The following is a 16,989-nucleotide window of genomic DNA, read 5'->3' on the forward strand; positions in this document are numbered from 1 at the left end:
CGGCGGGGCGGGCAGGAAGCGGCGCACGGGACTACAAGTCCCGAGGAGCGCTGGGCGCGGCTCTTCCGGGCCGGGCGGCAGCGGAGAGCAGGCCCGGGCGCGATGTGCCGGGACCGGGCACCGGCGCTGCGGCCGCCGCCGCCGCTGGGAGGTACGGGCGGGCCGGGGGAAGCCGGGCGGGCCGCGCCGGGCGGCTCCGTGAGGGGAGGGCCCGGGCTGGGCCGGGGAGCTGGGCCGCGGGCCGGGGAAGTGGCGGCGGAGGCTCCCGGGGCTGCCCCGTGCCCACCGGCCGCTGTGTCTGGGGGTGCGAGCGGCTCTGCTGGGGCGCTCAGAGGAGCTCCAGCATCATCTGCGCTGTTCCGTTCCCGGTCAATCCCGCCCAGGTCTCGCTCATCGCCCCCGCTGCCCTCCCGGTGTGTTCGCTGCCTCTCATCGCAGACTCTGCTCAGCTTTGGCTTTTCCTGCTCAGTTTTGTCATTTTCTGCTCGATTCCTTGTCCGAGCGCAGCACGTGTTGCTGCCGGTTCTTTCCTGCCCTCCAGGAACCTCATTTCCCTGGGCTTTGGGTGCACAGGGTGTAAAATGTGGGATATCTGGGGTCGGTCCCGTAGTACCCCAGGACGTTCACAGGTATGGGTCAGGCTGTGGATTGTGGATTATGGATCGTGGATTATGGTTTGTGGATTATGGATTATGGTTTGTGGATTGTGCCTTGTGCCGTCCTCTTCTCGTTTCAAGGGAGCTCCTGGGCTCCGTCCCCTGCCGCTGCAGGCGCTGTCCCGGTGACAGACACTGTCAAACGCTTTGCTCCTGTGGGATCCCTGTATCCCTGTTCTGGGAAGGGCAGAGGGGAGGATTTCCCTTGGCTTCAGCCTCCCTGTGAGCTCTGCTGGGGTCACAGACAGCGGGGGCTGCTGAGAGTTACAAGAGCTGGGTTTGGTGTACCCATAACGCGCCAGGTCCAGGCTGTTGTCCCTGCCAGGGCGTAGCTGTGTTAAGAACTGTGACCTAGCAGTTGTTTTTTCCACTTTGGCAACGTTGCTCTGCCTTTGTTTCAGGGCCAGCAGTCTAATTCTGCCTCCCTGTGCGTTTTCCCCCCCAGTGATGTGTTTTCAGCCTGCGCTGAGCAGTTGGGTTCCTCTTAAACAGCTGCTGCATTTTGGCCTCGAGTGTTTGTCTGCCAGTGCTTTCAGCTTCCAGCATCCAGTGAGGATGGTGGGGCTTGCAGGAGAGGGTTTGGGGGGTCAAGGATGCTTCCAGAAAGCCCTTGATGAGTGAAAGTAGTGTGAGATCACAGAATCCCAGGATTGTTTAGGTTGGAAAATAGCTCCAAGACCACTGGGTCCAGCCTGTACCTGATCCCAGCCCAGAGCACTGAGTGCCACGTCCTTGGACATCTCCAGGGATGGGGACTCCAAACCTCCCTGGGCAGCTCCTTCCAATTCCTGACAGCCCTTTCCAGAAGTTCCTCCTGATGTGCAACCTGCTCCTCCCTTGGGAAGGGAAATTCCTAAAATCATGCAGGAAGCTGCAGGAGCAGGCACTGTCTGCAGCCTGCTGGATTCCCTCCAGGTGCTGGGGTCCCCTGTCTGGAGCAGGGAAGGGACAGGCTGAATCCTTCAGAAGGTTCTGGTGCTGGGATTTGGTTTGTGTGCAGGTGACACAGCCAGAGGGAGGGAATGTTTCACCCTGTGGAAGTGGCAAACCTGAGCCACAGTGGTTCTTCCAGTCAAGGGATGCTGGTACCTTCACTGCTAACACTCACACGGGGTTTTCATATTGACTGGACCCAAGGAAAGAAAAAACCAAACCCATCCATAGTTTTTTGGGTGGTTTGGATCCCAGGGTGAGCTCTCCTGTGGCAGCACAGCCTCTGATGGCCTAGACCCACGTGTGAACATCACCTGGAAGTTTTTTGTTCCATGCCTGAAGTCAGCCCTTCCCTTCCCAGGGCTCCACAATCCCGAGGTGCTGCCGGAGCCTCAGGGAGCCCTGCAGGCTCTGGATGGTTGTAGGGCACCGTGTGCTGGTGCCAGCTCTGCCCTGCACCTGGGGGTGCTCCTGACCACTCCTGAGCACTCTGCAGCCTCACTGGGGTTCAGCCATCGGTCACTGGAGCGTTCCCCTGTTCCCAGGGACCTTCCAAGCCCTGCTGGCCCTGAGTGTGGGATTTCCTGGAGTGTGACTGTACCTTTCTCACGGCGTATCTCAGCCCAGGTGTGCCAGGAGGAGAGCACTGGAGAGAAAATCCCTCCTGGGTTCCAGTACTCAGATTACACAGCCATGTTCAGTCTGCTGGAACTCTTCCCTCCTGGTTTTTATTCTCTGTGCTGTCCCTTCCCAGCCTGTGCCATGGTCATGGTGAGGCACACACCAGCACATCCCTGTGCCCATGGGTCGGATCAGGGGCTGCAGGGACAGCTGGCACAAGGACAGAGGCAGCTGGTTGCTCACAGGGGTATGTGCCACCCTTCTCTGAGCTCAGCAAGTCCCCCAGGAGCCTGAAGCAGCAGAACCCCAAATTACCCATTCAGGCTGCTCCTGCTCTGCCTCAAGCTGAGCTTGGAGCTTCAGAGTCACCTTCGTGCTTTTAACGAGGTGTCCTGGGGCTGGAGCAGGGCAGTGCCTGTGCCCAGGAAAGCCTCAGCTGTGGGAGAGGTGTCCTGGCACCACCATCAGTGTGTGTGTTTTGGGGCAGTCCTGCTCCCCACCTCTGCCTTTTTGTGGCTGTTCTTATTTAACTGCATTTCCCTGGATTGTCTCTCCAGGCAAAGAGCGTGTTGTTGTTTGTTATTCAAAATTCTGAATAGTTCAGGAACTATAAAAGAACGTGAGAAAATCAAAGTCCCCTTAAAGCAAGCAAAGGACTTTTCTGTCCCCGGAGCTTTCTCCCATCAGGGGAACAAATCCATGTGTGCTGAGAGCGAGGTTGTTTTTCCTGCACTAAACTGAACCCGGAGCAGCCGGGGCAAAGCTGGGAGGCAGCCTGGAGATTGGCTGAGCTGTGGGATTTTCCAGCTGGATTTACATCTCGCCCACTGCTCCGCATGCCTTTGTGTTTACATCAGTGGGGAGCGATCCTCCTCGCACACACGTAGCGGAAGAGGCTCTTTGGCCGAGGAAAATCCTGTCCACAGCTCAGGAACCGGGCATGGTGGTGGCATCTTGCCGGCTTCCAGGATGGCCAAGGGTGAGTTTCCTCCAAGGAGAAGTGTTTGCTCCGCGTGTCAGGCTGTCAGCAGCGTTCCTGGGGAAGCTGCTCCTCTTCAGCAGAGAGAGAGGAACTGATTTCATCCCTCAGTGGAGAGCAGGAGGTACCTGAGTCTCCCCAGGAAGGGGGGACCTGTGACCTGTCCAGCAGCTGTTACACTGATTTTATGGTCCTTTGGAGTGACCTTTGCAAGGGCATGGAATGCTTGATTGCAGCAACCCCAGCAAGTGTGTCCTGAGGTTGTTCCTGGTGTTTGTGAAGTGGGAAATCCTCGATGTTCCTTAGGCAGAGTTTGTGAGAAGTGGTGTCCCACTGCCTCCCCTGGAATTCTGAGTCACTGGGGGAGAGTTTAATCCGTGGTGTTTGGGGGTTGTGGGACACTCAGTGGTGCTTCTGTCTCAAAGCTATCAGTAGATTTGCCATCGTGGAAGTGTCCACATGCCCTGATTTCTTTTGGAATCAAGGATTTGGTGCTGTTTCTCCAAGGATCACTAATTTGATGGATGAGTGTTGGTATCTACGGGCGCCTCCTGCATGTTCTCAGTGACAAAGTCCAAGGAAACTTTACAAAAAAGAGCAGGTGACTGGAATTTTCTGGATGTTTTTTTTTTCCTGAAGGAGATGATGCATTTCAGCTGGATCTTTGAAGCGTTGTGTTTGCATCCAGAGGGCAGAGAAGAGTGTGTGTCACGAGGTGTCAAAGCTTTGGAGGATGTTGGGGGGAGCAGGGGGTGGAAGTGATACTTTGTGCTTTTTGAGTCATGGCTATGGGCTCAGGTTTCCCATGACTTTAATCTGGAAGAATCCTGCAGTGTGATGGGGTGGGTACAGCTTTCCCAGGGATGCACTGAAGCCAACTGTGTGGCAAAGCAGCTGGAAAAGGCCTCAGCCATGGCACAGGAATGGGGAATGAAGGAGAGAGGAGCTTTGATTGCTTTGGCTCTAGCAGGACTCCAGGAGAGCAGAATCCAGGTGAGACAAACATTCCTCTGGCTTCCTTGGAAGAGCAGAGGCCAAATCTCTCCATCCCCCCAGTCTTTGCTGCTGCCCTGTCATGTCTTCAGGGCTTTTCAGTTGAGTTTCGAGTCCCTCTCCCTGTCAGATTTGCAGCAGAGAGACCAACAGCAGAGCTGAGCCAGCCCACAGGACCCTGTGGGGTCTTGGCAGCCAATTGTTCTCTCTGTCAGACAAGTCTGAGGAGCACCAGTGAGCAGCAGTTGTGGTGTGAGCGGTGAGAGTGACTGTTCTCAGCTTCTGAAGTGTGAGATGTTTCATCAGGATCTGCCTTGCATGGAGTTGGCCATTCCCTCCCGAGGAACTGCAGCAGAACTGAGATGTTTTTGCCTTGGAGGGGGAGGACGTTGTTGGATTCAGGGCTTGGCTGGGGTTTTATTCTTTTTCCTTCACCAAATCCACAGTTTAACAATGTGATGGGCTCGGGGGTCTGTTCTTTGTGGAGGATGTGGAAGAGCACAAGCTTTGAGAGGCACAGCACGCAGCTCTGCAATGGCAGGGCCAAATTTTAAAGCACTTTTTGATTAAGGTCCCTGTGTGGCAGAGCTGTGAATGTTCCTGCCCAGCAGTGACTGAGGAGGTGCTGAGCCCACACAGGACAATTTCGATTGCAGGGTCAGAACTGTTGAGACCTGGGCTGCATAACAAAATTGGTGTTGTAGGTGGATCCTCCCAGGTTACCTGAAATGAAAATAAAGTTTCAAATGTAGCTTCTGTGACGTGGAACAGGATTGAATACTGGCCTCTGTTTTAACTTCTAATTTGATTTTATTTTTTTCTGGGAAAATTGAAGTGCTTCATTTCACCAGAGCAATCACTTTTGATCCAGATATGGGAACATTTGAAAGTTACAGCTTCAGGTTTTAACATAAAGTATTCTTCTGTCCCGAGGCTTCATTATCCTTTAGGAAAAGCACCATATGAAATGCTTTTCCTTTCTGAACTCCATTTGTTCAAAGGCATGGCAGTGTTCAAACAGCTGTTGAATGTTCTCTCTCAGTCCTGCAGTCAGTGGTAAAAGTAGCAGCAATTAAAAATATCCCTTTTATTTTTATTGATGACGGCTCAGTACAATTATGGTCTCACTGTAAGACACTCAGAAAAGCTGGTGTGACATAAGAAAAATGTATAAACAGTAAAAAGACAGTTTCAGAGATTCATCAGGTGGAGGTGCCACATCCTGTCAGTAAGGCTGAACTTCTGCTCGTGTTTAATGTCCTTCCTGCACTGACTGACATCTGAAGAGTGTAAGAAATGTCCTGCTGGCTCAGGTCTTTTAGATTTTAGCCTCTTTGTCTCCTTAGTTTTGTGGGGTTTTTCACAAGTTCTTCACCACCAGCTGGTTTTGACTGCTCAGAAGAGCTGAGTGTCACCTGCAGATGTGGTGATTTCACTGCTGCCTTTTATTCACCATCCTCAGCCAGGAGCTGAGCTCTGCAGCAGTGCCTGGGAGCTGTGTCCTGCTGTTCCTTGAGCTGAGGAGTGACCAGCAGGCTCCAGGGATCTGCTGTGGCTCTGCAATTCTTACAGCCTGTGCTGTACAGGTCAGACCAGATGCTGACAGTCCTCGTCACCCTGAGGTGCTGATGGGCACAGAATAGTTAATTAGCCCATAAACACCCTTGGCACCTGCATGCCTTGCCCTTGTCCCACGGAGCTGCCGGTGCTGTTGTTGGAGTATTTCCCTGGGGATGTGCCAATACTCTCCAGGATGTGTAACCCTTCTTGTTGTGAGTGCTGTAGGAGGAACAGAAGCTCGTGTCTTACGCCATAAATACCCAAGCTGTGAGATAAGGCAGTTCACGTCAGCCAGGGCAGGATAACCTGTGCCTGCCTTTCCCACTGGACAATTTGCCAGTCCAGCAGTTTTCTTGGGGGGTGAATAACCCTGGAGAGAGCTTCAGTGGGCAGAGAGGGAGAATTATCCAGGCCCTTGTGCTGATTCTCCTCGCAGCTCTGAGCATGGGCTGATCCATGGCTGATGCTGTTGGATCTCCCCTCAGCAGAGGGGAGAAGGAGCCCTGCTTCCCCCTGCAGCTACTGCTGGTTGGGATTTTTCTTGCCTGGATTACTCCAGCAGGATTTTAAGGCTTTTCTTCTAACTCAAAAGCCTGGAGTTGATCCCTGTGATGTGCAAATGCTGAAACCTATCCCTGTCCTCCCCCAGATCTGGTTATGATCACCTGTGGGATTTACTGAATGTTGGGTCCCCACAGCTTCCCTTTTCCTGGGAAGATTTTCCCTCCTCTTTGTTTACTGTGAAAACCACTGATGTTGCATGTTAAAAAAAATTAAAATAATAAATCCAGGCAAGTAGAATCTGGATCACAGGCTGGGTTCCCAGCACCAAGAGGGACACTCATCTCCAGGCCTGGGAGCACAGGACAGTGCAGCTGGCAGGGTTCAGATGCCAAAGTGCAGAGATTTTTACAAGTGCTGTGGGAAGCTGGCATTAACATTGACACCATCAGCTCTTTTGTACCTCCTTTTAATTTCTTTGATATCAGTTGGAAAATGCTCTGAGATGGAGAGGAAGGTGTGAGGAGCTTGTCAGACGATGCTCTGGGTGTCTGCTCTGCTGAGATGCTCCTGTGTGTGGTGGGTGCAGAGGTTTGGGCTGGCATCAGAGACGCTGTGGCTGCTGGTGTTGTGCAGCCTGGCTGATATTCCACTCAACATTTTTTCCATTTCTCGCATTCCTCTGCTCTGGAGCAGACACGAGCAGGCTCCCTGCTGCTGCTGCAGGTACCTTGCTCAGCCAAGCTGCAGGCACAGGTCAAGCTTATAAACAGCCAGTGGAAAATCCCTGTATTCCACATTCCCTCCCCACTTTGGATTTTTTTGGATTGAAGGGTCATTGCAGTGGCTCAGGTGGCTGCAGTCACTGCTTGTGGCACATCTGAGCCAACCTTTAATGATATCACACAACTCCTCACACTGTGACTTTATCCCCATTTTTGTTTTCCCTGTCTCTGAGTGTTTCCCATTGCTTCAGTCTCCATCTGTTCCATCTGAAGGTGATACATACCCTGAAAATGAGAGGGAACAAAGCTCTGCCTGAGTCTCCAGACAGCCCACGATCCTCCATCAGGGTGGGTTTCCTCTCTTTCCATCTGGGAATGACTGTTTGCCCTAAACCCCCAGAGGAATATTTGATATACAAGGTTCCCTTCACCTTAACTGACTTGGCTGATGAAGTGGGAGCAAATCCCACTCTGCTGTTTTTGAGTAGGATAAAGGGTGTGTGGGTAGGTGTTGCATGGATTCGTATCCCTGGAAATCTGAATATTTCTCTATTTCCACCCAATAATGGGAGGAGCAGAGTGCAGAATCCCTTTTCCTGAGGAGAGTGGTGAGCCCAGCTGTACTGCTAGATGTAGGGAACCTGTGGAGAGGGGAATTTTAGTGATACACATGTTACTGGACATGAGATAATGCTGCCTTGAGATGGGAAATCCCAGGAAACGCAGCAGTTTGTGCCATCACTCGTGGAAATACTTGCTCTGCTTAATTTATGAGCACTGCATCATCTGGAGACCCCAGCTGGAGACCTCTCATCTTCAGGCTTTGAAGTGGAAAAGGGGAATCTTCAGGCTTGTGCAGAGGGGGAGAATTTTTGCCTGGAGGAAGCCAAGAGGTCCAGTGGCTCATCCAAAGCTGCCAGAGGGAGAGAGGCTGAGTGAGTGGGGTTCCCATCTCCTGGGGCCAGTGGCCCAAACCCTTTGTCTGCCCTCTCCCACCCTCCCTCTGCTCTCTGTGGCCTCAGGAACATGGACAGGAATAAAAGGATCCCATGGCCAAAGCCAAACTTCTGGTGTGCTGGAGCCCAGCTTTAAACTCTGCAGGTCTCCCCAATGCTGCAGCACAACTCTGCTTCATTCCTGCTGCTTCTGAGACAGCTCCAGACTCTGTGCTCAGCATCTCCTCAGGGATCTGGCATTTGCAAGCAGCCAGGACACTGCTGTCACGTGTCTGGAAAACATTATCCAGATCCCTGCTTTTCAGATGGTTTTGGGTTTGGTTTCAGGGTTTCTGATTGGTTTTTCTTTGTAATTTTGGGGTGGTTTTTTGTGATTTTTTGACTATTCTAGTTGTTTCTGAGAGTCTAGACCTGAGCAGCAATTCCCTGCTCAGGATTCTGCTGTTGCTGTTGGGTGCAGAGCTGCAGGGAGCCCCATGAAGTGCTGTGTCAGGCCCTGGGCAGAGCCTGGCCCGAGGACAGCTCAGCTGTCACCTCTGCAGTGTTTAAAATGCTTGTGCAGGATGTGCCCAGCCCCTGCCAGGGCTCTCCAGGGGGGTGGGAATCCCTGCACAAATCCCAGCTCCCAGCTCTCTCACTCAGCCTCAGTTTCCCTTGTTGTAAAGTGGAGAAATCACAGGGGTGTTTTTATAAAGAGCTTGGAGATTTAGGACTTGTCACTCCCAGGTAAGAGAAAACCAGTTGCTGGAAACACCTGAGACACTTCACCTCCCCAAAGCCAGGCTGAGCTTTGTCCTCTCTGAGAGAAACTCTGAGCCAGGAGCACCTCTGTGATGGCAGAGGAGCTGCAGCTCCTTCCTGAGGCTGTCCTGGCTCTGAAGGAGACTGAGAGCATCTTGTCAGATTTGCTGGGACAGCAGCATAATTGTGCCCTGAAGCACTATCAGGTTTCAGCAGAGGTTAAAGAATGCAAATTCCTTGTGTTTCTGCAATTATTGTTGTGGAATTCTTGACTTTGCAAACTTGAGCCTAATGAAACTGTGGAGGAAGAGAAATGAGGCTCATATTAAAAAATAATCATATTTTAAAAACGTTGAACGCTTACTCAGGAATAATTTGAAGGAATCTGTCTTTGTCTTCACCTCTTGCTTCTGAAAATCCAGGTTTATGTGAGTTTAGGTAAACACTTGGGCTTTGTGCTGCAGGAGAGTGTCCTCTGAGCCCAGGAAAATACCCACAACCAGCCTAACTCCCTTTGTGTCCTTCTTCTTCCACAGAGCAAGCTTCCCATGACTAACAGATGCTGGCCTAGATTATGAGCTCAAACAAGAACACTCGCTACAATCGTTTCTCCAGTGGCACAACAAGCATCACTACTTCTGAAAACACTAACGGGGTAAGGCCACTGCTGCTGGCACAGCCAGGGGACAGGGCTGCTTCCTGTCTTCTCATCCTTTCTTTTGAAACAGGGTATTTTCTTGCCACTTAAAATCTCATTTTTCACAGATAAAAGCTGTGTATGCAGTATTTCACCAGCTCAGGCAGAGTCTGAAGGCTTTAAATGTCCTGACATTCATTTTTTCAATATTGCAGACAAGAATGGAAACAACTTTTGGACCAGCCTTCTCTGCTGTGACCACCATCACAAAGGGTGAGTATTTCATGTGTGCTGTGTGTGATCCCAGGGTGGTTGTTGTTGTTTTACAGCTCATAAAGCTGTTGGGAGAATCTCTCTGGTCATTAACCAGGTGTTGAGGGCTGGGTTTGGTGTTATGCAGCCCAAGTGTCCTGACATGATGGAAATGAGCAGGCACAGGAATTTCCTCTCCTCAGGCAGACTGAGCAGTAGCACTGGGATGGCAGTGCTGAAAGCAGAGTAGTACAACAGGGTTTGATACTGAGCTCAGCACCAAATCTTATTGATCCCTGTGAGAATCGTCACCAATGCTGAAAATTTCCATCTTCCTTCTGTGCCTGACTCTGAGTCACTCTGGAGCTTTGGTAAAACCCCGTGGCCATTTTTAGCTCAGACAGGAGGGGATGCAAATGTCCCTGCTCATTTACAATTCCTGTGCCTTGTTCCTCTAAGCTCAGCAGGTGAGGGAAGCCTGAGCCCTGACACGTGGGGTGAATGTAGGAAGAGGCCTGGTTTCATTTTGGAATACAAATATCCTTCCTTTAATAGAGACAAAAACCACTTGACACTGATTTTGATAAGGAAATGAACATCTGCCCAGGAAAAATGTTTGAATTACATTTGTCCTGGACTCTGGATGGTTTTGGACTCCTGAATATTTACATTCAGACTTTGATACGTATAAGAGTCAGATACATGATCTCTATACAAATATTTCATATTTAATTTAGCATGGCTCCCCTGTGCCTCAGGGATATCCAGACCTCCCTGGATCCAGGCAATTTTTATTGGTGACTGAGATACATGGGAGTATAAAGTTTCTTTTTAATAGTGTTTTTAACCTGTGGACCTGACAGAATATTATCTGTGCTCTTTTCTGGGCAAGCTCTCAGAGATCAGCGTTCTACCTGTGCTGATACATCCAGTCATGAACCAGCATTGGAGAATCCCTAGTCTTTTCCTTGTCTAAGGAACACTCACAGCTACAGAGGCTGTCCCATAGCTTGGAAATGTTTCTGAGGAGCCTAAATACTCGTTTTTCTTTTCTAATTCCCTTTGAAGCTGACGGGACCAATACTTTCAAGCAGCACCGTCGGACCCCGTCCTCCTCCAGCACCCTCACATACTCTCCTCGGGATGAGGATGATGGCATGGTAGGTGTTGTCAGGACTCTTCTGACTGGCTTAGCTGATCAGGAGTGAAATAAGAGGTGTCTGGAGCTCCTCTGGACTCCTCTGCCTGCCTCATCATTCTCTGTGTTACGTGTGCCCCCGGGGCAGGAGCAGCCTCAGCACTCCTGGCTGCTCCCGAGGCTGGTGCTGTGGGGAAGCAGCTCATTCTGACCTGGGGCTTTAGGCTGGAGCTGCTCCTGCTGCTTTCAACACTGTTTGAACTCTGTGGATCCAAAGCCTGGGAACTACAAATCCCAGAGCCTCCTTGGGAGGGTGTACCTGGCTCCTGGGACAGCAGGAAACAGCTCCTGCCAGGGATGTCTGGGCTGTGACTGGGACCAGTTACTCTCCCTGTTGGATGGATCCCAGCTGGCTCTGCAGTTGTGGAGTTACAGAATCCATTCCTATTCCCACCTCCAGATGGGGCCTCTGACCACAGGGAGAGGGTTTGGAACCTGCAGAGTGGGATGTTGGGCACTATGGACTGTGCTGGGCTTCCCACACAGACCATTCCTGTGTCTCCCAGTAACTTGGTGGTAAAGCAGTTCCCAATTTTGTATCCAGTTTTCTCACTCACTTCTGAGCAAGTTCTTCTTGGGGAATTTAGTGATTTAACAGGCTCCAGTGTTAGCTGCTTGGAGAGAAATTAAGTTAGCTAAATCAATTAAATCAAGAATAGCAAAGCAAACCTTGATGAAAGGATGGGCAGCTCCAAGGCTGGACCTCCTCTTGTCCCTGGTGCTCCAGCCACATCTCACAACCACAGGCTTTGTTCAGATCTAAACATATTAGTAGCAAACTTCAACTTAAGTACTTGTAGACTGAGGTTACAAAACCCAATTTCCAAGCCAGGCATAAATGGATCATTGCTGCTGGAGTTAGAGACTGGGGTCAGCAACAGTGAGGAGCTGCAGCACTTCTTAAAATAAATTTGACACCAGATTGCAAAGAATTTTATTGTCAGCATCCTATAAAGTTCCTTCTGTTGCTCAGAGATCTTGCTGTGTTTTATGTGAGCCCGTGGGGGTTTTGTTTGTTGTTGGTCTTTTTTCTAACAAGTCCTTTGAAAATTTGCCTGGTGTCCTTGGCAAGTGCAGCTCTCCAGCCCACCACTGACCCCATGAGCTGGGCCAGTGTTCAGGCCACCCCTGGCTGTCAGCACGGACCCTGTGGGCTCAGTGCTGGGCTCACAATGCCCTTTTCACAAGCTGGGCAGTTCTCACAGGGCAGAGGAGAGGATTTTTCCAGAGGAGGGGATGCTGTAAATATTTCATTTAGCCAGATCTGATAAAGAAACTCCCTGACTCCTCTGAAAACCCCACTGGCACAAACTGGGGTGTGCAGCCAAGAGTGGGGGAGATCTCAGCTGGGAGCCAGCTTCAATCCTCTTGGACAGTCTCAGCCCACTTTCCCTGGAGTGTTAAATATTCTTTAGCAAAAATAGTGAGAGGATTAATGAGTGGTTCAGGAAGCAGCGTGAGGTGCTGACAAACCAGAACCACCTCGGTCCTGCTCTGCCTGCTGCTCCAGGCAGACTCACTAACCCTCTTAGGAAGCTTCATTTGCTTTGTCAAGAAATAATCTGGGATTTCCCTTCCTCATCACTGAGTTTTCCCTCCTCCAGAAGCTGCCAAGAGCTTCCCAGCCATCAGAGAGACAGTTGGAGACGAGTCTGAGCCCTCCTGTGACCTCCACCACCCCTTTTCCTTTCCTTGTAAAGCTGCTGTTAATGAAACAAAGCGGAGCAGTGTGTTCTGTGTGCAGGGCAGGGGTTACTGAGTGGCTGCTGTCATCCTTCCTGGACACAGTGCCACAGGTTCCCACCTTGCTGTGCCTGCATGGAGCTGGAACCAGCTGGAGCCTCCACCTGGAGGTGCTGGGAATGCAGCTAAAGATTGCAGCTGAATTTTGGAACAATTGGATACGATGGATGGAGGCTGCCTGGCTGTCCAAAGCCTGTTGTTTTCAGGGAGCTTCACCTCTGAGCCAGAGGCTGGATTGAATTGCCAGCAAAAATCTCTCCATCTTCCATCAGATGTTTGAGTGCTCCATCCTTGGGCTGTTTGAAGGTGTGCCTGATGTTTAGTGCAGAAATGAGGTCTCTTGAGTTTTATCCCTGTTTGCTTGGCAGAAGCAAGGCTGCAGATACCCAGAGGGTGTGGAACTGCCAGCATGCCCTCTGCCACTCTGTGTTGTCCCCACGGGGACAGTGAGGGATGCTTCTCAGCACATCCCCTTCTCTGCTGTGCAGTTAACACCAGCATTATCCAAACCAGCACACAGGGAGCTGAGCCACAAACCTTCTGTGTCTCCCACCCCTGCCTTCCAGGCATGCTGCAGTTCCCCTTCTCTGCTGGTGATGCTCACTGGGTGTTGCTGGTGACACTCCTGCCTCCCTGCAGAGCCTGCCTTTGCTGCCCTCACCCCTGTCACCTCCAGACTGCAAACTGTGCACAGTCATTCTGGTTATTTTAATAATTTCTGCTACTAGTAGAGGAAAATAATAAAATAAATGGATGCACATAAAATGGATTTACCTCATTATAACCATTCCTCCTTAAGGTTTATGTACTTGGTCAATAAATATGCTGTCTTTCAGAGAAAGACATTTGTGCTTTGGCTTGTAAGCAGATGCAGCATTTCTGAGTTCCTCAGAGCCCAGGATCATAAAAACGAAGCAGCAGAGCAGTGTGAGGAGCCAGCAGGATCCTGGTCTGCTGCTGTCCTGCAGCCCAGCCAGGCTGCACTGGGACTGCAGCATGCTTTGTCTCTGGGGAGGGCAGCAGCCTCTGAACCTCATCTCACAGCTTTCATTGCTGAATTTCCTGCCCCACTGCCCTCCTGCATTGCCTTTGTCTGTCCTTGGGCCTGATGTCACCCGTTTGCACCCAGGGCAGGCACACAGAATGCAGCTCCCCAGGCTCAGAGGGAACACGAGGAAAAGCGTTTTTCTCACAAGGTGCAGGACAGGAACTCAGCAGAGTCTGGTCTGTGCAGCTTTCCCTGTTCCCTGGGCAGTGCCAGGCCTGGGCCAGGGCCAGTCCCTTTTCCAGTGGGCAGCCAGGGATGTCCAGAGCTCCTTCCAGCCAAAACTCCTCAGGACCAGAGGCTGCAGCCAAGCCTTGGGGAGTGTGACACGTGCAGATGCTCATCCATCGTGCCTTGTCTGGAGTGTCTGAAGCTCCTGGCTTCATTCTTCCATTTCTTTGTCAAAGCATCCATTCTACTCACTGAAAACCTTTATTCCTCCTCCCTACACCTTTTCCAGTCCACCAGCAGCATCTCTTCCAGACTAACCCCGCAGTGGCTGCGCTCCCAGCTGCACTGGATGCTCAAATCCAGTCTCCCCATGGTCTGCAGTCCCCAGGGGCGCTTTGACACCGAGTGGCACTTTGGCTACGTGCTGATGGTTGATATTCCACCCTCAGAGACGTGCTGCTGGTGAATATTCCAGCAGCAGCATTCCCCCAAAGCCAATCCCGAGGCTGCCATAGGCAGAGGATCTCTCTGGATTGGTGCACGCGGTGTCCGCTCCGCTCTCCCCTCCCGAGCAGGAAGCGGCAGAGCCGGGCTCACAGAGAATTCAATAGAAGGAAGTCTCCACACTTACGCAAAGAAATTTGGCAGAAGTTAGATAGTGAGTGCAACAACAAGTGCTGCTGCAGAGATTAGAGACATTGCAGGAGCTGGAGCAGTCTCTGGGGGAGATTTACGGAGCTTTCCATGAAGGATTAATTCTTCCAGACCGTTTCTTTGCAGGTGTGCACGGTAAGTGTGCAGGGAATGCACCTTGGAGAAAGGGATGTGCTTGGAATTTCCATGTCAGCCTGGCTTAGGGAGTTAAACCCAAGTGATTCCCGTCTCTGGGCAGGGTGCAGGCGAGGGCACACAGCAGCAGGGCCACTCAGTGCAGCTGGGAGTGGAGCAGCTGAGTGTCGTGGAGGGGGAAAACTGCACTTGAAGGCTTTGCCTGGAGTTTGGGAGTTGTTTGCACTGACCAGAGCTGCTCTGTGTCCGCAGCCTCCGATCAGCACCCCGCGCCGCTCCGACTCCGCTATCTCCGTCCGCTCCTTGCACTCCGAGTCCAACATGTCCTTGCGCTCCACGTTCTCACTCCATGAGGAAGAGGAGGAGCCAGTAGGTATTTGGGATTGTCTGAAGGAGCAGGATTAGGAAGCTCAATGTCAAAAGAGTAACTTAGTGGACTGTCGTGAGTACACAGAGCTCTCACGGGCAGATTTCGTGCGATGCCTGGCTCAGACTCCTGCTTTTAACTTTGCTTCCACCACTGACTTTGTTTCCTCATGTACCATTTCCCTGCCTGGAAAGGACAATGGTGAGGCTTTTCTGCTTCCCAGGAAAACTGTAAGTCTTTGCAAAGTCCTGTGTGATTCCCTGGCCGTGCAGCAGAGCAGGTCGGGTTGCAAGGCTCAGGCTGGTGGTCTGGCCCCAGGCAGCAAGAGAAATACAATTCCCCATGGATTTGGAGCCCCATCCCCATTCAGGGCTGAGTGGCACCCCACAGACTTCATTGTAAGCCCCTGGAGGGTGCAAGGAATTGTCTACATGCTGGGGGAGGATAGTTTTAAACTGAGCTTAGCTTGTGGCCCAGTAACCAGCCGCAAACTGGATGAATAAAAGGTCAGGCAGCATTCTGCCACTGATCTGGGATAGGAGTGGGATAAGATTCATAGTTAGGAATCAAGGGGGCTGCATTTGCATTTCTGAGAGCAGCATAAAGACAGAGTGAACTGCAGAGATTGATTGGAAATGCTCTGAAATGTGAGCATGGAAAACCATGGTGCTCCAGGAGGATGTGCTTGGAGCCCTGGAGAGCCGTGGTGCTCTGGGGGGATGTGCTTGGAGCCCTGTGCTGGCTGTCCTAGTTGGTAAACAGAACTGGAGAGATCAGCCCATTGCAGCAGAGGCAATGTTGTTTCTGCTTCCTAAGGAGTGAAGGAGCCCTTCCTTCAGAATGCCTCAAAAACACAAGAGTGCAGGCAGCTTTAAAATGGCTCTTAAGCTCAGGCTTAGTACAATTTTGACAGCTCTATGCTCAGGCCAGCCAAAGACCAAGTCCCAGCCAGTGCAGCTCACACAGTTCTGGTGACTCAAACCATTGGCAAAGAAGTTGGTGTGTGCAGTTTGCTGTCAGGTGCAGATCCTGCCAGATGCTGGTGGCCCCTGGTTTGTGATGAGCTGAGGGACTCCAGCCATTCCCAAGCTCGTTCTTCCCCTACTGGAAATCAGCAGATCCAGACAGAATTTTGTGTTGAGATGATGAAACCCTCGGTGTGCCCCTGAGGCTCACCACTGAGGGATTGTGTTATTCCTTCTGCAGAGCTGAATTTGGACTAATCCACGCTGTGTGTGTGTCCCTCTGTGTGCCCTGCAGGAGCCCCTGGTGTTTGCAGAGCAGCCGTCCGTGAAGCTGTGCTGCCAGCTGTGCTGCAGTGTGTTTAAGGATCCCGTCATCACAACCTGTGGGGTAAGGCAGGGCTCTCCCAAATGTCCTGTGTGAGCCAGAGCCAAGCCTGGACTGTCCCCTCTGTCTCTCCCTGGGGACTGCCAAGCAAAATTAAAATGGCTTAATTAAAATGGGTGGCTATTCCCAGGAGAGCTGTACTGTCAGCCACCCTGTCCTGGCCATCTTCAGTCTCCTTGTGGCTTCCATGAGGTTGAAAATCCTCCTGAAGGGCTCTGCAGGAGCTCCTGGGCACCCCAGGAATGGCTGTGTTTCAGTTGTGAAGCAAGTGTTGCTTATAAAACAAGAATGGCTTGAAGCTTCATTTAGTTAATGCTTGCAAAGGGATTTGAGATCCTCAAATGAAAGGCACGGGGTATTATGAATGTTCTTCTGGATTCCATTTTACTGGGATGTAATAGAAGCTGTATATTATTCCTGCTTCTGTGCTACTTGTGAAGAAAGATGGCTTTGAGATGGCTCTAATGCTTCTGATGTGCTTCTGATCACCAGGATGGGGCTGTAGCAACAGCAGCAGAGCTCAGGATTGTTTATTGCACTGAGGGTGCTATTCCCCAGAAGTGCTGGAAGCTGGTGCAGTTTGGCTGCTCCATTCCAGCTCTGCACAGAGACACTGATTTACTGGTTAATGTGGAAAAACCCCCACTGCAGGAAGCAGCCTGGCTTCATCTGCAGTCCTGCTCTGGCAGCTCTGGAGGGAGCTCGGTGCAGCTGTGGCGGGCAGGAAAAGGCCACGGGAGCAGGGCAGCAGATAACAGCTCCAGAGGGGGAC

At 51.5% G+C, this 16,989-nt stretch overlaps 1 protein-coding gene across 3 annotated transcripts in view; it reads left to right on the forward strand.

Moving 5' to 3' along the window:
* The window catches only part of TRAF7 (TNF receptor associated factor 7), a 28,951-nt gene continuing 11,962 nt past the window's right edge, over positions 1-16,989 (forward strand). Inside the window, exons 1-6 of one of the 3 annotated variants that reach the window (XM_058849774.1) lie at positions 1-151; positions 9,202-9,320; positions 9,518-9,575; positions 10,623-10,714; positions 14,753-14,869; positions 16,128-16,220. In XM_058849774.1, the coding sequence (XP_058705757.1) occupies positions 9,240-9,320; positions 9,518-9,575; positions 10,623-10,714; positions 14,753-14,869; positions 16,128-16,220 (441 nt within the window). In that variant the 5' untranslated portion in view covers positions 1-151; positions 9,202-9,239. Of the gene's footprint in view, positions 152-3,068; positions 3,190-9,201; positions 9,321-9,517; positions 9,576-10,622; positions 10,715-14,345; positions 14,501-14,752; positions 14,870-16,127; positions 16,221-16,989 lie in introns of those variants that run through there. The other 2 variants (XM_058849775.1, XM_058849776.1) reach the window with 2 other exon arrangements.

Source organism: Poecile atricapillus, chromosome 14 (assembly GCF_030490865.1).
Source record: "Poecile atricapillus isolate bPoeAtr1 chromosome 14, bPoeAtr1.hap1, whole genome shotgun sequence".
NCBI classification, from domain to species: Eukaryota; Metazoa; Chordata; class Aves; order Passeriformes; family Paridae; genus Poecile; species Poecile atricapillus.